This window comes from Neolamprologus brichardi, chromosome 5, assembly GCF_056152115.1.
Source record: "Neolamprologus brichardi isolate AB-2024 chromosome 5, ASM5615211v1, whole genome shotgun sequence".
NCBI classification, from domain to species: Eukaryota; Metazoa; Chordata; class Actinopteri; order Cichliformes; family Cichlidae; genus Neolamprologus; species Neolamprologus brichardi.
Window position 1 is genome coordinate 5,242,382 of NC_142108.1, and position 24,174 is coordinate 5,266,555.

A 24,174-nucleotide genomic window follows, 5' to 3' on the forward strand; every position below is an offset into this window, starting at 1 on the left:
GCGTTTAACTCATAATTAACGCTGAGACTGGGTACGTTGGTCCGGGTTGTTTTTATCTGCGTTCGGCATGCTTTAGATATACACTTTCACAAATGCCCAGCCACATTTTTGACTGCCAAATGTAAACGGCAAAAAAGAACAGCGGGAGAGGGAGTTGGAGCCTTTTTTTCATATTTGGATATGCTTTAATGCTTTTATTCAAATTCACCTGAGATATTGGCCCACAGTCACTTCTCAGTTTACCATAAAAATAAGATTTTGTTTCCTTCTTTCTTTTTTCATATTTCTTCGCCTGGGTTGAGTGCTCACTTAGGAAAGCCGTGAATTCAGATCAGGGCCACCCAGGGGAGTAGAGCGAGGGCAGAGCAGGTATAGATGAGGTGTGTTCACCAGCAGGGGGTGCCAAGAAGGGCATCCTCTGTCAGTAATATGAAAAGTTTTTGTCTTGCAAATAAACCATTCACTCACAGACAGCCCCATTGTTCACTTGTTATCATCAGTGGGTGTAGTTGTAGTTAACAGGCAGATGGAAATGCGAGGATGTGTCGGACGGTGACAATAGTAGGCTACAGGAAGATAAAGGAAAGGTGCCTCCTGCCCCGCTCTGAGCTGAAATGGTTGCTTTTACGTTCCTAGCAGCTGAGGAAGGTACACTGACTGCTTGTACAGCTTCATACAAACAAGGGGAGGCAAACAGCACAGGAATGTAGAGAATTGATTTCTTTCTGATGGTTTCTCAGAACATATAAGACTGTTTGCGCCGGTTATCAATTCCAATCGATAGCAACTGGTGGAAGCTGCTGGCTCGTTGCCGGCTGCTTGTAGTTTACACCTGTGTACCTCGTGTTTCTTCTTTTTGTAATTTGGCTCGAGGGTGCTGATGACGAACATTGCAGCGGTAATTATTTCAGAATTCTAAATAATTCTCCCGGTTTGTGTCTGCAGGGCGAGGAGGCTGTTTCACCACCGCTGGAACTGAAGATTGCTTTAAATAAGCAAGTCCTCGTAGAAGGTAAACACACAATCATTTACCAGACTCCAGACCCAGCATGTGTGTGCGAATGCTCTATTGAAAGGGCTTAATAAGTAACTGAATGCAGGGTGGTTTTCTTGTTTGTGTACTGTATTTTTGTGTGTGCATGTAGGGCCAAGAGGGTGGGCCGGGGACTTGACAGGTGCACTCTGTTAGTGTGTAGAGAAGCTGCTGATCAGAAACTAGAACCGTGGCTAGTAAAGAAAGTTAGTGGTTTGATTTTAAAAAGGTTTTTAGTGCTGAAGGACTAATTGGACGCAGGGGCGTACGGAAGAAGGTTTTAGCTAAAATAAGGTAATGCTGTGTTTACCAAACAAGACAAGGGAGTTGGAGTGCACACACAGCTGTTATGGTTGGCATATCACCCGTATCTCAGGTTTGCTTCTCACACCCATGTCTCTGTCTGAGAGAGTCTGAGGCCCCCTGGATGTGAACTTCTGGATGGAGCGATCGGGTGAGGCTTAGTAGGACTTTGGAGAAGTGCTTTGCATGCGGGGGGTGGGGGGGTGATAACACTTCAGGAGCTCAGGGCTTCAGAGGAGGAGTGCGTCTGTTTTCTGTCTCGTACAACTTAAAGCTCACCTCATCTCCCTCTCTTTGCCATATTTTCTTTCATCTCTCTTTGTATTATTTCTTTTCTGTCTCTCACTCACTAGCTCTCCCCCGTAAACATGCTGTGACTTGTGAGTGGATACGTTGGACATGGGTAGCAGTGCTTTCATTGTTGGTAGCTTTTTACATGGCAACAAAGCTATTCTGAGTAATGTAACTCAGATTTGTTTGGTTTTGTTTAGTTGATTTGATAAATATTAAAAGAAAAAGTTGTGTGATCAGTAAAAAAAGAGATTGTACTCTTTGTACTCTTGAACCTAGAGAGACTTTGCAAGTGTTTTTCTTTGAATATATTTCTTCAAGTGGCATGTTAAAAATGTCATATTGGATTGCTAATAAAAAACACCTGCCTGTAGACAAATCCTCTCTTCAATATTAACAGCTGCAGCTTCTCCGTACATTCTGAAAACAAATATCTAAGTGTTGTTACAGTTGCACTGTAGGACTCTCTCTTCTCTGCAGTGTAACAATGTATCAGTCAGCCTATAGTCTTCTTTTTTGGGATTCAGTCACTACCACGTTTACGAGATTCAGCCTTGGGAAAAAAAAATGGAAGCAGAGGACTCATGTTGAGAGTTTATCTGGAGTGCATTCTCCGCATACTCAGGTCCACTCCACCAGAGCCCTCAGCTGCCTGCTCCAGATGTAAGATCAGCACTGAAATCTTCCAAATGGTTGTGTAATTAATGTTAATGTGGCAAGATCAGCTTAATTGTTGACACAAGCTTCCAATGTGATTTTGATTGCATCACTAATGCAGAAATCCCCGTGGCAGCTTATGGGATTAATATGTCTTGGTGTTTAAAGCTCTTTTAAAGTGCAATCGAGTCAAAGAGGACGAGTGTGTAAAAAGCATGTATGGTGCTCATTTTTCTCTGCATTTGGACCGAACGCGCTTTTAAAAATATTTATTTTAAAAGCATGCACTTTAGAGTATGACATATACTTGAGGTGCAGGCTACTGACAAAAGTTTTGATTTGGATATCTGGAATATTTATCATCATACGGGCATATCTGTGTGATAGAGCTGCTTCTGATGTGCGCCGTGTGTTTGCCTCCTTTTTGGCCAATTTATTCAGACCTGATGACATCCAGCTTTCCAACCCAATAATAAAAAAAAGACAATCCTCAGATGCCCAAAACATGTTCCCCTGTTTTGAGGTCTTTCAAAGTCTTATCCTCTCATGTTGGATGTCATTTGAATTTCATGAATCCATGTAAGGGAGAGAAGAACACATTGTGCAAAGAGGCACGTCTTGTAATTCTTGCTTTGCTGTGAATGCTTATATTGCTTTCATTTAGCTGTTGAAGTTGCTTTGTTTAATCTACTTTTTATGGAAGCGTTAAGAATAAACAAGTGGATTCATGAGTTGGACCCGCAGAAAGGTCGCGTTGAGATTTATGCCGGGATGAAAATAGGGCCTCTGTAATCGTTCCCTTGACTGCATTTATTGCTTACTTTAAAAAAGTAATTTCTTTATATCAGCATCAAGCTGAAAATTGCCATGTATTAGTATTAGGCTCGGTAAGCTTCTAATTCTGTGGCATTTACAGCCGGCTGTGTTTCCATGCATTTATAACACTTTGATTCTTAAGAGCTCCTTTAATCGCTTATGCCTAGCTTGGAACATAATAAACAACTCGCTGTAGCGAAAGTGCCACATGGGGGAGATTTCTAGCAAGAAAGTAAAACGCTTCTGTCATTTGCAGTTTTGTTGCTGTGTTTTTCATGCACTGTAAGTACCGTAATCTACTCTCTGAGCTTATCTGCTGCGGCTAAAAACAGTGACAGGCAGAATAGATGCAAGGCAGCGTGAAAATGAAAAATTATCGTCACTACAAAGGCGTCACAATACAGACCAGCGCCGAGACGTAAAGCGACCGTATGCCTCTGCCTTTTCCTGTTGATTGAGATCGCAGGATGTGTCAAAGCATTCTAAACACCCTCACCTGGCCACTGTCTGCGTTCCCTATCTGATGCTCTGCTCCCATGGGTGCATCAGCTGCTATCGGTACACACTCTGGCAGATCGTCTGCCTTCGTATTGTCTGACTAAACAGGTTGCACAGTTAAATTCACGCCTTATGTTCAGTACCGTATGTTACACAATGGGGCGAGATTCTTTCCGTGCAACTCACTGAATAGGAATTATCTGTAGTCGTGAGGTAGGTGGAATCCTGCTTATAATGTCATCACAGATGTGAGATTTTGAAGCTACTTAAAATATCTTTTTTTGTAGAAAAGCGCATTTGACAAGTTTCAATCTATTTTTCTATCAGCATCAGACAGCCATGTCTTCTCTTGGTCTGGAACATATTGATGGATGTGTACTCTCTGGTCTGCCTCGGAGAGTGAGCAGCTTTGATAATGTCAGTCGGCTACCAGGTGCAGACGGCTAACGTGACAGAGCCCTCGTGTGAGATTGACTGAGGTGACAGAAGTAAGCAAATTCCATCTGCAGATGAGTTGTCTTATAGCGAGATGAAAAGAAAATCACAAAAGTGAGCGGAAAAGTGCCAGAGCTCTCTTTCTCAGTCTTGGCCTTGTGTCTCAGCTTCAAAAAAGATGAAATAGAGCTAATAAATGGGATTGATTTGTTGTCTTCTGAGCAAAATGACTACACAGGGTTTTTTTGTGGTAACCTAGGGAAGCATCTGTCAGACTGCCTTTACAGCAAAGCAGTGGTGCTGAGACGGATGGAATATCTTATGTACATACACCCTCAGCACCTAAAGCACAGCAGTACATTTATATATTGCACACATTCTACAGATTCCTGTTTGTTTCCACTACATGAATGTTTGTGGCTATGTATGGAAATTCCATAAAGTTCCTTGAAGCCTCAGTGCCTCTTATTTAGATAGTTTGACTTTGTTGCGCTCACTTCATGTCATGGTAGATATCACTTTGGCAGTCCTTTGCTTTCTCCGTTTATTTTAGAAAAACAAATCCCTTTTAGGGATAAAGCACCTGGTGGGGCTACTTAATGGAATGGTTTCAGACCCACGCAAATAAACAGCTTGCATTTTTGGTGTGAGATTAGGAATGAGGCTGAGATGGAGCGAGAGCTGAAGAGAGACGGGTAAAAACCAAACAAAGAAAGTCAACATGTGGAGAGCACAGAAGTGGAGTTGCATGTCTGCTTCTGCTTCCTATAGTTGACTGTATGTACTTGGTGCCTAAAGTAATACTCATGTGAACCTGGACTAAGGCTTTCCTTTAATAACTTCAGGCCGAGGTAAAGCCCTTTTTTTGAATAGCTGACCAATGACTCAGCAGTAGTTATTCAAAGGGCTGGAAAATATCAGAGTCTTTGTTTTTCCCCTACACACACACAAACATGCGGTTATATCTTAACCCCGAAAAGATAGCGAGGGAGTGGACAAGGAGAAGAGCAAGTGACCAGTGAAACATAAAGCAGAGTGAGGGCTACATTTGTTTTTAAATAGCTCATAATGGATGTTGAAATTAACAACAAATTGGGCCTTTGAACCCAGACACATTTAATAATATCTCCCTGTTTTTATTCAATCCAGAGTTTGGCACGGGTCTCCATTTCACACCATATACTGTTCCCACTCATTAGCTTATTTGATTTTCTGGAGAGTGTCAAAAACTTTTGACTGCTGAGTCATAATTAAAGCTGGAGCTCAAGTACAAAATTTGTCCACACTCTAGTGATTTACTCAGCTTTAGTACTGACTGAATGGCAACTAAAACATGGCTGTAGAAAGTACCTGCTAAAATTAGCAATTAAGAGTTATTCTCATGAGCTAACATTTTGAAACTGAGACGTTTGGTCTCATCTGACAGTGCCAATGCGCTTTCTCAGGGCATGCAAATATAGGTTCTTGGTTGCTGGTGCTATACCATCAAGGCTCTTCAGCAAAATAGTTGGTACTATACTACTATAATATATATAGTAGTATATATACTATATATATATATATATATACTATTATATATATATATATATATATATATATATATATATATATATATATATATATATATATATATACTATAATATATATAGTAGTATATATAAATATATACTATAATACTGCAGAATGTGCTAGCACACTGGACACTTGTGTTTGCTGTTTACTGTTTTTTACCACATATGCCCTTCTGACTGGGTTTTTTGGGTTTTATTAAAGAGATGATAGATTTTTTAAATTTAAATTTTAGTCAACAAGCTAGTTAAAAAGAATGCTAAATGTGCACTGTTTGTTTCAATGGCACACTTATACCATCAGCTTCCTTTTCATAACCATCTGCAGCCCTGTCTCTTTTGTAGAGCAGAGTAGGATTTATTAAAGTGAATAATGTGACACAGTTAATGAGCTTTGATAGCTTCCTCCATTGTGAACTATTCTGCTTTTGGCCCTTTAAAGGTCAGTATTGTCAAGATATTTGGTATTGGCCTGTAGTGTTCATATCATTTAAAGTTGATTTTAAGAGTTCAGATTTAGATTTACTTCCTGTGACGTGGTCCCTTTGAATGGATGGGATCATTGCCGTAGGTCTGATCTGATTCTGTTGTAATGTTGTTAGGACTGCTTTTAGTTTCAAGCTGTTAGTTTTATTTGACCTCTGCTGTGAATTTGTGTTCAGACATCTGCATCTTATTTTCCTTTATGATATTATTTCTATGTCAGTGAATGTAACCACAGTAGTATATTGAAGCAGTTTCATGAGCTTATTGTTTCTCGTTGGAATCGTCCACATGTTCACTGTTGCAGTCCCTGTGCACTTTGGCCTTTCGTCTACATGCAGACGCAGTCCCTGGAAATGGATCTCGGACAGCTTTACTAATTCCAAGATGAAAATATTGGAAATACCTTGGGTTAAGGCTTGTTGTGCACGTGTAGTACGAGTGGAGACTTTTCATCAGTGACACCTCGTGACACTACGAGACACTGAAGCTCCTCTGCTTCCTGTTTGCATGGGTTCATGCAAGCCCAGTGTAGGTAATGGTCATGCTATATGTTATATATAGAATAAAAATGTAATACTGTATATATAGCGATAGACAGCTGAAATATTGATGTTACCAGCTGCTGCGGGGAGAAGTAGAGAGGTGTTTTCAGACTTAGCCGCTATTGTGTGAACATGGCCTGAAAGGGAGAGAAAAACTGAAAAGCTATTTCTAACCAAATGTGGGTTTATTTATGTAATCAAATGAAAAAGGTAGAGACATTTTTTAAAGTAACATTTATTTACAGTCTTCCCCCCCCTCACTCTTTTTTTTAATACTGTGGTTTTAGCCTTGGCTCCTGCCTTGTTTTCATAAACAAAGTCTCTTTGGCCAGCTAGAAAAAACATAGGCCTGTTCAGTGCACTGAAAACAGGAATGACAAACACCATTAGCTGAAAAATTTCCATCTCATTGCAACTATGTTATTGTTTACTTTACCATACACGTCCTAATATGGTTACCTCCCTGTCAAAGCGGGCCAGAGCAAAGCCGAGGGGCCCTCGCAGGGAGATGCTTTCAGCTGCCACTTAGACAATAAGAAACAAATGTCACAGCTCGGCAAAATAGCCTGGCTTTCACAGTCTTACAGTACTTGGCCTTCGACGCTGCTTGGCTCAGGCTCCTGTCTGATATTTAACTACTCTGTAGTGTTAGATGCCCTCACAGTGTACCCCCACATCTCTTCGTCGCTGTGCCCTCTTTTCTCGCCTTCCTTTTGTCTTTCTTTATTTGTCTGTATCTCCCCATCGATCTCTGTCCCTGTCGCGGTGTTAGCTATGTGTGGGCTGACTGATGGGCCTCTGTTTGCTGTGTTAGGTTATTTATCGGGGTGGTGGGAGGGAGAAGGGGGTGCGGTGATGTGTTTGGAGCGGCCGTTGCCCTCCTCCCTGTGGCCGAGCGGAGGCCAGTTCAGCTGCAGGTCACGCCCTGGCCCGAAGCCGACGCCGCGTTTGAACTGGAAACGTCTTGGCGATACTTAGAGGCTCTTTATGATACTTGGATGGAATCGCAACCGCACAACCTCCAGAAAGCCTGGGATACTGCAGAGGAAATGTAGCGTTCTGGTGGCTGTGGCTTTTTTTACTCTGATTTTTTGAAGTTTGCTAAAATATGAGTTGTTGTAACTACCAGTTTAGTTGATTGTATTGCAGAAGTGCAAATTAATGCTGTTACAGATAGAAAAACCCAGGAAAACTGTCATTAAAATGGGAAAAAACAGACGATACTCAAATTGGCATTCATCTGAGGGAATTCTCAATGGATAGTCGGCATTGAGGCTTTTTAGGTATTAGGGTCAGGTAACCTCACCACAGGTTAGTCTGGCAGTAGTTGGAAATGGGGTTCTTTCAGATGCATGGGCTTTCTTTTCCCCAGTTGGTAGAGGATGATGGCGGCCTCACCTCAATCCTAAAATCCTCACGTTTATGATATTTGCCCAGTATTATCTGTGCCTGTGGATGAATGGGAGGACAGAGCATGAGGAATGTAGAAGGTCAGACTGCGTGATTTACACAGTACAGAGCCATAGAATCCTTGGGAAAATACTTGGGCTCAGATCAAACAGACGTCATGTGATATGTTCTTAACACTGACCTTTAAAGTCATGCTTTTTACTGCTGCGCTCTGGTAAAGGATGCACTAAATGTAAAGTAATTTCTGTGTGTTCACCTCAAAATGGAAATGGATTTTTTCTTTTACTAATTATGGCGGTGTGAGGTTTGTTTTTTTAAAGATTACACCTCAGAATAATACAACTTTAAACCACATCTTTTTCTTCCTAAAAACATCTTTTGCATTGCATTTTGCAAATGTTGCTCTTATTGAATACGTAAATGAGTCACGGTGACCTTAAAATAACATGACACATACACAGAGGAAAATGCAAAGAATTTATCAAACCATTACCCACCAGTTCACATTTTTACCTGGCAATGAATGATTAATAGACCTTTTTTCACGTTTATTTTGAACCATAGTTAAGACTCACATCCTGCTCATTATTTCATCAGTATTTGTTCAGGCCTAACTATAATTTCCACTCCATTGCAGTTATATTTTCTTGATAAGCTAATGGCGCTGACCTTTTCTTTATTTTGTTTTTCATCTAAGGGAAAAAGACTATACCCTCTTTGACGTTAATGAACTTTGTGAAGAGGTTTGTTTACTGGCTTCAAGGTCAGTTTCTGAGAAAGGGACCAGGTTTTCTTGTAAACATATTTACAGCCAAAGATGTGTAAACATTGTAAATGCGTACATGTGCAGCAGGGGCAATGCTGGCATATTTTCCCTCTTTTTTTTCCTTTCTTTGTTTTTTCATGACCTTTCCCCTGTGACAAACGCATAAAGGCTATGTGTGCATAAGTGTTTATCTCTGGAAGCACTTTAGAGCAAAATGTGCACTAACAAAAAGCAGCAAACAAAAAAAGAAAAGAAAAAAAATACTCTTAGAAAGCGTAATGATGTGCTTACTCACAATATAAAGCTGATAGGGGAGAGAAAAGGTAGAGGCAGGCAGCATGGCTAACGCAGGACTAGTGGGGGTATTAAAATATGAATTAATGGAATGTTGCTCAGGCACATCTCTGGGTGTAGTGTAGTGTTAAAAAATAAAATTTATGTTGCCGGCTAGTAGCCGTGAAGGTGCATTTGGACTTAGTATCCTTTAATTAGAAGTGAGATATTAGCATTTCATAGGGCTTTATGCTGGGTGAGGGGATCGGCCGGCCACCGCGCCTTCATTAGCCAGCTTCTCTGTGTAATGAGTGCCGTCATTAGCTGATGGAGTGGATTTGCCCCAGCTCTACCTTGAAAGGCACATCTTTTACATACTTGCAAGGAATAAGGCCTTTTAATGGATTTCTTAATGAATAAAATAAGATGCCACTTCTTTAAAATTTGACGAGTGCATTTCTGATAATGTACACCACTAGCTGCTGCCACGTTTTTGGTGCATTATTAGCACAGGTGGAAAAAGAAATGCTGTTGTTGGGGAAACAAAGGTAGTCGTTGGGCTTTTTATTGTGCAAAATTTGAAAAATGTCTATAACGTGTAGCTGATGAAAGTGCCAGATCATTAATATGCGTATGAAATAAAGCGTGTGTGATTTCTGTCAGGGTCTGAGGCTCTATGCTAACACTCGCCATGTTTGTAAGGTAAAGCTGCAGGACAGCTATTGGATAAAACCTGACTGCAAATTATATGTGCGGCTGTTGATGAAGCGTGTGCGCACGCTCAACAACAGTCAAGACAGTCAGAGGAGAGGTGTTTTTTTGCGATATGGAAGTCTCCCTAAGCCTTTGGCTGCGGCTCCACTCTCAGAATCAGCCGTGAAGTGATTAGTATTTTATTGATGAGCTCCTGAAGTGGCAAGTGTGGGAAATTGGATCTTTGATCTCCTGGAGTTTGGGAAATATATCCTGAGCGTGTGGAGCTCTCCAGGTAAAACAGCCCCCACCCCCCAGCACCAGCAGCACTGTGATGCACACAGACGCACATGTATACATACGGGCATGTCGTTTGTGGGGGCTATTCCTCCCCTTCTCCAAAACACATATTTGTTTTGGATGTTTTCACTGAGAGTCTACACGGTGATTACAGATGTTCATTAACAAAATTGGGTATTTGTTTTAAACTTTAACCAATCACTTTGATATGCTAATTACAGTGTAATTTAATTTGAGCCCTGTAATGATGATGCTGTTATTATGGACATAAATGATGCAGTTAAGCTGAGAGTAATCTCATTTGCATACTGTACATGCCAGTAAATTAAGCCCTTTCCTGCGTTGCTTCAGCTTTAATTTTCCACTCCTTTTCACACAGCATCCCTCAGCCCCTGTGCCTAATAGCAAGCCGGCTTGTTTGATGTGGAGAGCCGCTTCCTCACAGTAAATCTAGTCACAATATGTAATACATAAAGGCTCTCATTATAACTCTAAGTGCCCTTTTAAGAAGTTGGTATTAATAAGCAGGCTGGCTTTTCATGCTTTGTAGTGATACACAAAAACAGTTTTGTCCCTCACCATAATCATCTTCAGGATTCTTTAATCTGCATCTGAGAAATAAAAGCTATCATGCTTGTAATAATGATGTACCCAGGAATACTTAAAGAGCCCTAATCAGATTGTATATGTCCTCCACTATGTGCTGATCAGACATATCTTCAAATAGGTGATTTTATTTTGATATTCCTACTTTGAAAAAAAAAAAGAAGGAAAGATGAAGGGCGTTTGGATGTGTTTCTATCCTCGCATAAAAAACTAATTGACAAATATTGCCCTGTTGTATGTTTAGCACAAATAATTTGGATTCATTTCTTTGTACGAATGTTATTTGATGTCTGTATGAAAGAGCCACATTTGTGACAGAGGGACGCGGCCGGCCTTGATAAAAGCTCCTGTGTCTTCATTAGAGAAGCAGCACCTCATGGTGTCTGATTGTCTGATGTTTGCAGGGAGAAGGTAAACATGTTTGTCATACGGCGCTGTATTTATGCTGCTCAAACATGCGAGTTAGGCCGCGGTGAATGTTAAGGACTTTGGCTCGGCGCACGTCTGAACGTCTCAGTGAAACGTGCAGCCTCACAATGGTCTGAACTTGCCCTGCTTGCAAACAATAGTCCAGCTCCCCCCTTTTTTTGCGTTTGGAAGGAGGGTTAGAAGGCTGTTTTATGGACTTCAACACTGACAACACAATTGCCCTTCACTGAGAATGCGCCTCCATTTTGTGCCATAAAGAATATTATTTTTCTGCCAGCCAATTTTCTCTGTTAGTCTCTAATTGGCTACATAAATCTCGGCCGTTGAGGGTGAGAAATGTTGCCGTGTCACACAGTGTAATCTTCACCCTTATTTACCAATTCATTAAGATTCATTGATGCAGGATCGGTGAGAGGAAATGACAACATAAATCAGGCCTCCAACATAATGACCCTAATCAGTTGGGAATTGCAGAAAATGTCATGATGAACTATGTCCTTGTATTAGTGCCACTGTACATTGTCATTGTGCTGCTTTATGAGTGGGACGCATCATCCTGACATGGGCTGTATTTAACAAAAAAAGAGTTGTTAAAACCTGATTCTATTAAAAGGAAGAAATTCATGTAGGGTCTTCTGCTATTTAGCCGTTTGCCCTTTATCTTCAATTTAACTGCTTGATGGAGCTCCCTTCCTTTTTAACCCTTGCTGTCCTCTCGCTGGGAAGCCATAACATGCTTCTTAGGCTTAAATGACCCCTGTCGTGGCACGTTCAGGAAGAACGTCTCCATGAGGAGGAGTGGGTGGACTCAGTGGGTAAGGCCACACCCATAATAATGACCGCCAATCACACGTCAAAGAGCGGACTGCGTTCGTTTCATGAACAGAGAACTTGGTAAATTTTAAGCAGCGGTTGAAGGAATGACAGTTGTGAGTAACTATTTAAACAAAATAGTCACTCCATTACCGTGCCATTATTTGTGTGTAAAGGTTAATGACTGTGTCTGGGAAATCAATAGCTTAACTTAATCTCTTTGTGAGTAACTCTAAACAAGAGAGGTTGGAGACATGCACCCGCTGTGCGTTTTTGTCTGCAGAGAAACATTTAACACCGTCAAGATTTGTTTTAAATAGCAGGGGTTTGACCAGACCATGCTTTCTTCCACTTATCGTGCATGGTACTGAGAGTGGAAATGTAATAAATGGATGTAGCACAGCTGATGACTTACTCAGTGGTAATTAGCAGCTTACTTTGTCTTTAGAGCTGTGGTTTACCACAGGTCTGTGTTTGCGATTTCACAGAACTGCAAAGCTTTTACCAAAAAATGATTAAGCTCATGTTGTCAGATGACAAAGGAAGCGTGCACTTTGATGAGTTGACACCTGCCACCCCCAAAAGGCAGCAGTGCTAATAATATTTTCCTTTCTTTGCATAGGCACACAATATTAATTAGACAAGTTCGTTAAGGCTAACCTCAGTTTTCCCAGGAAAATCTATGTGACACATTTGGGAGCAGCACATTGGGAGCAGCCCTTACATGGATTCTAGTAAAAATGATTAAAAATGTATGACACACTTTAAGTAATGTTAAAACAATAAGTGCTTTTGCAACTCCCGTAGGACGCTGATAGATTCGTGTTTTTCTTTGGGTTTTTTTGTGTTTGACACATCTAATTGGTAAGACGAGCTCGAGGGCAGCAGTGCTTGCTTTTTTTCCCCCTTCCATTGAGCCCGTGGTCAGAAAAAGCAGCCCCTCGTCTCCTGGTGTCTGTCCTCTCGCTGTAGTGTTAATGGGCATAAGCCACATGTGAGCGAGATTATCAAAGTCAAATGAAGGAGAGTCGCTGAGAAAATGTGTGGCGTACCACTCCTAAAAGAGGCTCCACATCCCAGAATTACTATTCCATTCATGCACAACCAGATTTAAACTCATTAGATTTCTCTATTTACTTAGTCTCCATCGGCCCTAGTTGCACTAAAAATATCATGGCCTGCCTTACTTTGGCACATTCCGTCATTGTCTGTGCACAGCAGGCCGTTGCACAGAGGTGTTTCTCACATGGCTCCATGCAAAGGAGACAAACGGCTTTGTGTGTTTTCTGAAATTGCGGATCTACTCAGTTTCGCTACTGGAATCTGCCTTTTTGCGCCCTGCTTGTTGTTAATTTATCTGCACTTGTAGCGTGTTAATACTCGGATGTTCGCGTGAATCATCCTAGTCACCTCTGCTTGCGGTGCAGTAATAGGTTTGGATCTAAACTTTCATGCTTGAGAATCTCATTGTAGTCATCCTGAGGTGATATAAATATGTGTTTTGATCATATTTTATGGCTTCCTCTCATGGGGCTAGCAGTTTTTTAGGGGGACTAAATTATATCAGTAGGGGAAGTGCAGGAGGAAAAAACACCAGGGGATTCTGGGTGAGGAAGCCTCGTTGGATGGCTTCATCTCAGCAGATGGCAAGTTGTTGTATGCATGAAAAATTAATGGTCAAGGTGATGTGCTGCTTGAAAGTCGCCGCTATACATTATCTACTGTGTATAATCACTTATGTGTGGGCAATTACATTTTTGATGTAGCAGGCAGACTAAGTCATAATCTTACTATTCAAGTCACACATGAATCAAGTAATCAAAACCAGGCGCTGTGATTTATGAAGGATAACGTCTTTTCTTGCTCAGTTCCACCTAATTCCTTCTTTGTTGTTTTTCTCTCCATGCCCTGGTGTAGTGAGTGCCATCTCTGGGAGCCCTCAGACTTCCTTTGTTATTTCCACAAACCCGGTTACTGAATAATTGAATGAGGTAAATGTTTAACATGTTTTTACAAGTTCCTCGCTGTGCTGTTGTGAAGCGCCACTGTTTGTTGGGCCTGGAAGAAACACACGATTGCTTTGCTTGACAATGATGTGTTTCCATAGGAGACCACCCCCATGGCTGCCCACCCCGCCCGTCACCCCATCTTGTTCTCATTCACGGTGGCTCGCGAGCAGCTGCAACACGCCAGCCTAATGCGTCTCGAAATGTCAGAAGAATGACTTTTTGTTTATCTTGACTTTTGCCTCGCTGTTTATTCTAGTCAAAGCTGCGTTTGCATCGACCTTGATTCGCTAAAGCCTCGCCCCCTCCTTCTCCCCTCCTAGAACCTGTTTACACTCTGCCTGCCCCTAGTGTCACCTAGGAAATTGGCTGATCATTTCACCTGGTTAATATTAAATGGCTCCTGCAAGGAGATGTGTTTGTTCATAAACACAAACCCCTGCTCCTCGTGTTTACTGTAGCCATGGCAGCAATCACTTATTAAACAAACAGCTGCTTTGTTTGCTGGTGTCAGTGGCCTGCTTATACCCTGTACAAGGTCTGGGAAGAACTTCTGTGTCTCATGTGGAGCAGAAATCTAGGATTTGCAATGGGGGTATTATTTGCAGAAGGGTGGGTGCAGCGTGTTTTACTTCTATATTGTCAGAGAGGTCTGGAGATATGCTTTGCTTATCTGTGACTTGGTTGAAGTGGCTGACAAGATTACACGGTTGTTTGGTCTGACTGTGAAGTCTCCTTTGGCAGAATGTCACCACGGCCGTTCGTTTCTCTCAGAAGAGGAGCGGCAACTGGATCCACTTTCAGGCTTTGTGACTGAGGTGGTTCTGCTGCGTGGAGATGATATGTATGAGGGAGTGGGAGTGCAGTTTATAAAGCTTGTTGGAATTTAGCCCAATTTCTCCGTGTTGTGTTGTCCAGTGGAATATTTTCAAGAGATACTCAGAGTAGTTTGTTATCAGTGATGAGGGCTGCGATAATGGATTATTTAACATGCAGCTTGTGTTTGTCTTTCGACTTTTCCCTCACATCAGGAGCCAAAATACAGCAAAACACAAGCCTCTTCAGCAACCTTCAGAAGCATTCTGTTGTTGCACCTTTGGTGCACGCCGATGTGTTGTCTAGTCTGCCAACCAAGCTGAACCTAAACAGCTCTAAAGCGAACTTCTCCCTATTGTGTCCTCCTTTGTATGTCATTATCTCCCACCCAAGAAATGTTGTGCTTTTGTTGTGCGCTTCTGTAAACAACGTCTGTGTGAGAACTTGGCGAATCGAAGCAGGTGGCTGCCGAGGCTTTGCTGTCATGAGCATTAGAGAAAAACAGAACACGGAGAAGGGTCAGAGCACAGCTGCGCGGACCAGCCCTACCTTGAATCCACCGCTGACTCGTTTGAGCTGTTGAATTCCGGGCAGGCATGACAGGGGGACAGGCATTGGATTTCCATTGTGGTGGGGAGGGGAGCTGATGAGCTCTGGCCCGCTGGCTGTTCTTAACCTTCAACCTGTCTGGTCAGGTGGGAGACACATGTGACTCTTGTTTGTACTGTACTCCCTATGCCATTTGAGGCAGGGAAAACAAAACAAACTGTAAACAAACAGGAACTCTGACCTTTTTTTATTATCCAGTGTTTGTTCCAAACACTTGTTTTATTTTGCAAGCAACTCCCCCCTAAAGACCAGGCAGGCATCTAATAATCAACAGCACAGCTAGTTCTCTTTGTACAAACTGTTGTTGCCTTGTTTTGATCTCCTGGAATTTCCATTATTTTTATTCTCTTTTGTTTTTTTAAACTTTTTTTTTCCAGCTCCGAAAAAACTGACACGCTCCATTAATAATAAGAGAGCTTTTCTTTTTCTTTTTTCCCCCTCACGTCTCCTTTTGTGTATTTTATTATGTTGAAATGTTTGTGTTTGGACCACGAATGCATATGTTCTTAAACCGAGTAACTACACCCCATTTAGCTTGATGCTTGACCCATAATTACAGTTGAATTTGCACGTGGTGTATAAATGGAACAAATGGAAAAACTTGGAGCTTTTCGACTCATCGTCATCATCATCACACACACACACACACACACACACACACACACACACAAACACACACACACACAAGGCTTTCCCCAGAGCAAAGTGAAAATAAATACGTAGATAAACAAACTCAGGGCCAAGTCACGTGGCCAAGTTGCCCGGGCCTCAGCTGATGATGATGGTGTCCGTGCCTCAGTGCTTCACAGATTAACATTGTTATCAGCACAACTCTCTAATAAGGCTCTTTCCTATCTGCTTGATATTTATGATGGATAATGCCCATTTTCCATTTTCCTTTTTCCCTCCAATTTTTTCACTCATGATATTGCAGCTTTGAATTATTCTGTGCTAAAATTAATGAGAAACTAGATTTATGGGTTTCATTTGTTTGTCAATTCGAAAATTAATTGGGTGTTAATTTTAGCCATCCCCTCATCAGTGCCGGTCGCAAGCATGCGCGCATTACTTTGCATTCATTGTAGCCTTCCTCTCCTTTATTGTGGGTCACTAGTTTTGCATACATTAAAATAGCCCCGCGGCTCATTCTCTTGATTACTTTTGGAGATGCCGTGCATTTGGAAATTTACGCCTTTCCGTTACAATTATGAAAATTTTTGCATGGAATGACAGTGCATGTATAATAGCCATTACCCCCCCCCCCCCCCCCCCCCCTTATGTAGCTTTAGAGAGGAAAAAAAAAGAAAAAGACAGCTCTTTTTTTCCCGCAAGTGGAAAATATCTTTTATTTGAAAAATAAGTGGGGGTGAATAACGTCAGCACATGGTTTATTTCAAATGGCATTTAATTTCGCCTGAGAATGTGTGTTTCTAATTGGTGTCTCAGAAGGGGAGTTGGTGCGAGCAGGGGCCTGTAGATGGAGTTGTGGCTGGCTGGGTCCCATCCCACAGTATTCCTCTTGCTCACTCCTTGTTTAGAAAATCCCATTATGGAGGGAGGCTGTGCCAGACTGGAAGGGTGAGCCGGGTCAACATCTGTCTGGAGGGAGAGGGGGGCCAGCTCAAGCTCCAGCCCAAAGAACAGGCCCTGTAGGCCGGGCCCAAGCTGCTCAGACAGGCCCCTGAGTGTGGGGGCGTTGTGACACACAACTGAACCGGCACAGGCCACAGTGTCAGATGACTCATTCAGTCATGCTTCTTGCGAGGGCTGAGAGGAAATGTAAACTATAATGCTCTTTGGAGTTTGCTTTGTGTTCTTGTACAGTTTTAGCTCCTCTTAGCCCCAAACTGCTGCTGATGATAGTGAGCTACGAGCCCGTCCCTAAAAAAAACAGATTTTGAAAGAGCAATTCTCCTCACACCATTGTTTATTTTTTTAAATAATCCCATTTCTAGATTATTATCTCACCTCTGCTCTGTAAATATTCTTTCACTGACAAGTTGTCAACCCCAATTTCCTATCTGTCAGCCTGAGTGTGTGTCCCCTTGGGTGTGTGTCTGCATCTTGTTTAGATGGGATCTCTGGAGACGCTGTGCATGTGTACCTGAGCACATATAAACTCAGACTGGCCTTCCTATTACATGCCTTAAATGCAGCACCATAAATCTGCGTTTAGTTCCACTTTCACATTCTTTCATGATGAGGCCCAGTGTTTTAAAGGCATTTATTCTGCTTCATATAAATAATTAATCAGCCAAGTTAATTTGCTTCTGCCTGACTTGGTCAGCTTCATTAACTGCCCTGGAATTGGGGGGATAGATGCATTGCAGCAATGAAGCCTGTGACCAGCACACAATAGCTGTAAATCATTCCACTGATTTGAGGAATTCGGGCACAGATATGCACCAGTGTCACTGGCACTTATCCCCAGAGAGACAGAGGGGGTTTGCTGGGATAGATGGCATGTCTGTCTGGCTTTTGTGTATCCAAAAACAAAACTGAGGACATATCTTGTAAGCAAACAGCTGTGTATTCACTGATTGCTACTGCCATAATTTTACATAAAGCGTGCAGTGGTGCTTAAAACTACTGCCAGTGTTTGTATTTTACCCTTTTCAGTTAGATTAAGTTATGAAAGTCAACATTTTTTTCCAATGCAAAAGGATTTATTTATATTCAGACCTGTGTTTTGGTGTTAATTGAGCACCCCTCAAGGATTTGACTGTTTTCGTTCAGCCTCAGATTGGATGTTTCTCATGGAGATCCTTTGGCAGGCCTCACACAGTCGCTCTGTTTCCCATTAAAAAGCCATTCTGCCGTGGTTCTTCAGGGAGCCATGCAAGTAAATATATCCATTTCCATAGAAAGTGTTTTGTTTTGGAGGTCCAGTGTTTTCTTGGGCTCCTCTGCTCTCACTCAACACAGGTTGGGTTCCTCTACATGTGTGCCGAACCCCAACCCCTCCACCATGCCCCCCGATGCTCTCCATATACCCTATACTGGAGAACACAAACAAAACCCACTTGCTTTTCTCCTGCCCGGTATGGACTTGTCATCTGTAAAGGATCTGCACTGGAATAGACAAAACAAAGGAGCTGTTCATTACTGTGTTTAGAGGCAGCCTGTGAATGCGTGTGTGTGTTTGCCTCATTGCATATGCTACACGCAAACAAACAAGACACGGGGAAGCACAAACCAACAGGGAAACCTGCAACAAAAGTGAAATTGTGTGGGAAGAATATGACAGATGTTTATAGTTTGGCCCACAGTTGAAATGCGACCTCATTGCAGTGTGTTTTAACAGCTGCTTCTCTCTGTCTCTGTCCCTGTTTTCTCTTCTTCTGCGCCTTCTCTCAGGTTTTTAAGTCATGATGCAAGAATCTGGGACGGAGGCGACGAGCAACGGCCCAGCCAATGAGAATGGAGGAGCGAGCATGGAGGGAGTACCCAGAGAGGGGCGACCGAAAAGTGCCACGCCGTCAGCGGAAGTGACTGCAGCAGATTTCCTGCATCTCCAGCAGCACCAGGTAGACCATTCACACCTGTCTTCACTTTATTAAGCCATGTCAACAGCAGGCCGATTCACCTCTTAAAGTGCCTCTTAATATTTAATTCCTCCTCAAAGTACATCTAGTTCATAAACACATTATTATTATTATTTATGTATACTGAGGCCCTTTTTGAATATTTAAAAGACGAGGAGTGCTTTTTCTGTGTGATTGTTTGGTTGCAAACGTGTTTATTGTAGCATGCAGCATCTGCATTTCTATCAAATATTTATTATGATGTTCTGACATATTTTAAGTATGTAGGTGCCACAAGATTTTGTAGACAGTTAAGGAACCGTGACATCCAATTGGATGACAGCGTTTTCCTCCGGCTCATTGTAAACACACCTCACACTCACAACTAATGCCACACTCTGCTGTACTAACCAATGAGGTGAGGAGACAGACGCCGGCGTTATCGTCAGTGAAGCCGAAACATTTTCACCATCTCAGACTTGAGGCAAACAGACAAGCTCTTTCTGTTGGTGTCAGCGTTATGTGTGGCACACGACACTGCGTTTAAAGAAACAACACTGAAAAGATCAGTGTGTCTTCTACTATCTTGGTCTTTGCGACAGCACAACTAGGGTTGTTGTCAGGAGCTGTTTGGTGATGATGCACGGCTCTGTGCCGTTGTCTGTTGTCACAGCGCATCCATCAGCATTTTTACAGGGAGGCAAACAAAGCTGTAGCATGGAACAAGAGGGAAATGGCATTGTAACACATAGAGCTGAGCAATAACTCAGTATTATCATTTATCATCTTTGAACACAATCATCACGGTGTTCATGCTGTGATATTTGGCTACTGATGAACGGTTCTGTTTTTCGGAAATGATGGGAACATTTTGATAATAGGACAAAATAGCTTAGCCGTTTAAAGAGTCATTGCTTGGCATTTTAGGTGATGTTTAGACATAACATAAATTTTATTGTGAAATTTCAGACGTGTAGCTCAGGTTTCACTTCAGCAGTAAGATGACCAGGGCTTTTGCCAGGAACTTTGTAACACCAGCTATATGCACTTATAGCACTTTCCCCTCTCTATAATGCTAATTGCTGATCATGTGCTAGCACAGACAGAACAGCAGGGGTACCAGTCTGTAGCTCTGCACACAGGAGGACAGAGATACTGGAGGATTTATTTCCCAGTACCACCATGAAAGGGAAACTACCACGTATTGATATATCAGAAGGGATGTTTTAATCCATGTAAGCATTGAACAGGTCAAATTAAATAAAGTCATAACGTTTGCATGATTCTTTACTACAAATTTTAACTTGTTTAGCATTTTTTTATGTGTAAAATCAAGAACAATAAGCCACTAATTTTACAGGAGCTTTTGGGCTTTGGACTGGCACAACCCTATAAGGTCACTATTTGTCAGTAGTCATGTTTTTGAAATGTTTAAAAAAATGTTTGTTTTTTCCCTTTTTATTATCGAGTATGGGTGTATGTAAATATAATTAATTGGTCAAACATACACTCAAAGCAAAATAATGCTTTAGGTGTCGTCATCTTAGAAGTGTGGTGCTTGTTTTGGTGCAAGATGCCCCTGTTAATTCCATTTCCTCTTTGTAAGTGGTAGAAGAAGTGTTGATTGTTCAGTAAGTACAAAGGATGAGTCAGTGTGTGTTCTGATTCTCAGCCTTAGTCTGTGAAGCCTTTAGGCCTCTCCAGATCATCCCCACCACCCCAGCTAGACCCCAGACCCCACCTCCCACCCATCTTTTTTCCAGCTCCGAACGAGCATGTCGTCAGTGAGAAAATCACAGCCATACTGAATTCATTACTGCAGTAGTCACACAAAACCATGGATAAAATTTCAATAACTGCAGGCCACAGTTGAGTAAACAGTTGCAGTGAAACTTAATTCCTGTTGACTTTTCCTTCATTCTTTGCCAGGGGCACATTCTGATTCGCTCTGCAAAGACAACAGGGTTACAACTTTGATAAATGTGAGGCAGGGGAGAGGGAGAGAACGGGCGAGAAAAATGTCATGGATGTGCACTTGACACCAACAAGGGATGGAAATAAAGCCTTCCCACTAGAATAGAGCCAGTCGTCCAAGCATGCTCCCTGTTTTCAAGTCCAAAAAGAACTATTGCTCTCCAGCATCTGCCTTGGCATTTAAAGAAAGGAGAAACCAGCAACTCTCTCCATCCTGCTTCCATATATTGCGGAAACATTTTCTCTACTGTAGCAAATGCAGAAATAATTCCTGGTTCGTGCCGTTTGAACAAATCCAGTGGTTAATTTGTGTGGCCCGCATGCAGGGAGGTGTATTAATTGTTGCCTGTGATAAATGACGCGCGGATGGGAACGAAGGACGAGATGTCTCACTCTCAGCTCCTGGCACTGGACTTTGATAGGCTACTTACCATGGTAGTGTTACTGGCAAGACAGGCAGGCAGTCTTTTTATTCTCCCATTAGCCTAGCCGAGGATTTTCCCTCACGCACCATGAACCATGTTAATTGTCCCCGGGGCATTACGATCTTCACTCAGTTACTCGATAACTTTTTACTTTTGTGACATTTCACAGTCGTTCTTTTAAGTTTTATTTGTGGCTTGCACTAATATGCCTCTAACTGACACGCTGAGAGTTTTTTTCCTGCGTTCTTTGTTCTCCACAACACATGCAAGGTGCCATTACCCCTTTAGGTGACGCAAAAATCAATCTAAAATGTTTTCAGACTCAAAGTGCAAATGTCTGAGAGTCCCTCGAGTGAGCCGGAACAACAAACCTGGCAGTGGCATATCATTTATTCTTATTAGGGAACATAACTATGAAAGACAGTCCTCATTAATAAAGATGGGGGATGAAATAATTGTAATCTGTTTGATCATCTTGATTCTGACAGGGGAATTCATCTTGTTGACTAGTCAGATTTGGGGGAAGTGGACCATAAGCTTGAATTAAGCATGTCTATTAGTAAGTCAAATATTTTTTTAGGGTGAAAAAGGTGTTGCGTTTCTTCTCTTTTTTCCCCGAGATGCTGTTGAAATTCAGCAGATTTCTCTATAGGAGGAACTCAATGTCCTGTCTGTTGTGTTGTAATAGTTAGACAACTGGGTGCCCTTGTAAACATTTGTTGTGCATCTTGTTGCTATGCTCGTTGTGTTCACTGTTACCCATGTATTATTAATAAATGTCTCTATTATAGCATGTGCAGTTTTTTTCTTTTCATAGCACACGTGTCTGCAGCCCTGAACCACACTGTTTATTTGCTTTCTGTTTTTGTTTGTGTTGCAGAAGTTGTGGTTTTAACGTTATCCACATGAGGAAGTGAAGATACTGCAGGGGCGAAAATAAAACAAAAGCAATAGTATGAAAAAGTTTTGCAATAACCTGTTTTGTGATTTGTGATTTAAATGATTTTGCAACAGGAAACGGTGTTGTGCAGCTGGAGTTGTCACATAAATGCACGGTGACAGTAATATTCTCAAGGACACCCTGTTAGCTCTAGAGCTGCTGTCTTCACGATATTCACATTTCCTGTGATGTGTGGTCATTTTCAGCAAAGCATCTTACCTGTTTAAACACACGAGTTACTCTTTCACTCTAAATTTGGTTCGTGTGATGCAACTGTAGAGCATTAAATATTAATATCCTGTCCTTTACAAGAGTCCTTTTAATAAACTTAGGCTGGTGTTCACACGAGAGAAAATACCTAAAACAATGATTAATAACTGCTTTTCTTTTATTGCATACACATCCATCTAACATACCCTGTCCAACAAGTGCTTTTAAAGATTTTCTACATATTAAAAGATAAGACCGGCTAGCTACTTCTTTCGTTTTCCTCCTCTCTGCCTGTGTGGTTGAGGTGTCTTTCGTGAGGTTGACGTCCATAACAGTGGCCACAGAAAGAGCTGAGTGGGCACACATCCTCTGCTTGCATAATGCAAATCATACACTGTCCCTTGTGGAGGCTTGTGAAGGTGGAACTGCAAATCTTAACTGTTCTCTGATGGCCAAGTGTTTCATGATTAGCCTTGCTCTCCCAGTACACACACACAGGCGCGCACACACAGACGCGAATAGTATATATATGCTCACGTAGAATAGAGTTACAAAGGTCAGGCCTTTAAGTGTAGGACCTGCTGGTTTTGGGCGTCCAGTCCAAATTATGGGCTAATGGTCAGACTGAGAGAGTTAACAGCACCAGGTCAGAGAGGAGGCCAGAGAGCATTTTCTGCCTCAGATCTCTGCTAATCGTATGCACTCTGCAGCAGAGCTGAGGGCAAAGAGAGAGCGTGCTATGCCCAGATTGAAATACATACACTGTTACACAAGAAGAACGCACCCTTATCGCTGCGCCTTTGAATTGAATTCCTGCCAGTATCTCTGTATTTGCTCTACAGCAGAATAAGATAGACGTGTGCAGTGCGATGCTGAATATTTCACATGAATGACAAAGCCGTCCTCTCTGTGTGTGTGTGCGCTTTTTGACCAATCGCTTCGCTGCAGTATAGTGGCTTCATGGTGAAGCGGTTTGTGTATCACACTGAAAGGACACTCCAACATCTCTAGCAGCTCTCACGTATCTTCATGTATACTGTTAATACTGTCACAGGAGGCCAAGCAAAGGCTCGGGCTTATTGGAAAATCTGGCAGAGAGGATAACATCAGTGTTATGACACTGCATATTGCCCTAAATTGCTTATTGGTAAAATGATAGTGCTCGTCCAATTTGAATAATTTTATGGAATCCCTCACAGAACAGTTTAATTATGTTATCACACAACTGGCAACATCTGTCTTTATACCACAGCACATGACAGTTTTATTACAGGCTGAATTTCTTTGCTGGTTCTGGCAATTGATGTGTGATCTGATTAATAATCACACAGATGGAGGTGAAAATTGAACAGCAAAGCGTTGCTATGTGGGAAAAAAGGGGAAATAATTATTAAAGGAAAAAAAGCAAACTCTGTCTCTGAAAATATCCTGACCATTTTTACAAACGCTCACACTTCCCTCAGTGGAAGTATCTCTTTTTTAAACGCTTTTACACACATTTATAAATCTGAAAACAAAATGTGTTTAGTCTAGGTGCAACTTTTCATATCCTCTTGTCACCCAGGTTTTGTTAGTGAGCTTTCAAGAGGTAAACCACCCAGCACCTCATTTTTGGCTTGCGGATGCTTTCCAAAACAGCCTATGAACTCATCCATTTTGTTGAGTCTACCTCCAGCTGCTGCTGTCCGACTGACAAGAGATGAAGCGCAGGTTACATGTGTGCTGAAGCCCAGAGTTTAAAATAGTTGACT

General features: G+C 41.9%; 1 protein-coding gene across 12 annotated transcripts in view; it reads left to right on the forward strand.

The window, feature by feature from the left end:
- foxp1b (forkhead box P1b) overlaps positions 1-24,174 on the forward strand; it is a 146,263-nt gene that overhangs the window by 47,989 nt on the left and 74,100 nt on the right. For all 12 annotated transcript variants that reach the window (XM_087840528.1, XM_035904968.2, XM_035904977.2 and 9 more), the window contains 2 exons: positions 946-1,012; positions 18,708-18,877. In XM_087840528.1, the coding sequence (XP_087696654.1) occupies positions 18,719-18,877 (159 nt within the window). In that variant the 5' untranslated portion in view covers positions 946-1,012; positions 18,708-18,718. The remainder of the gene's footprint in view (positions 1-945; positions 1,013-18,707; positions 18,878-24,174) is intronic.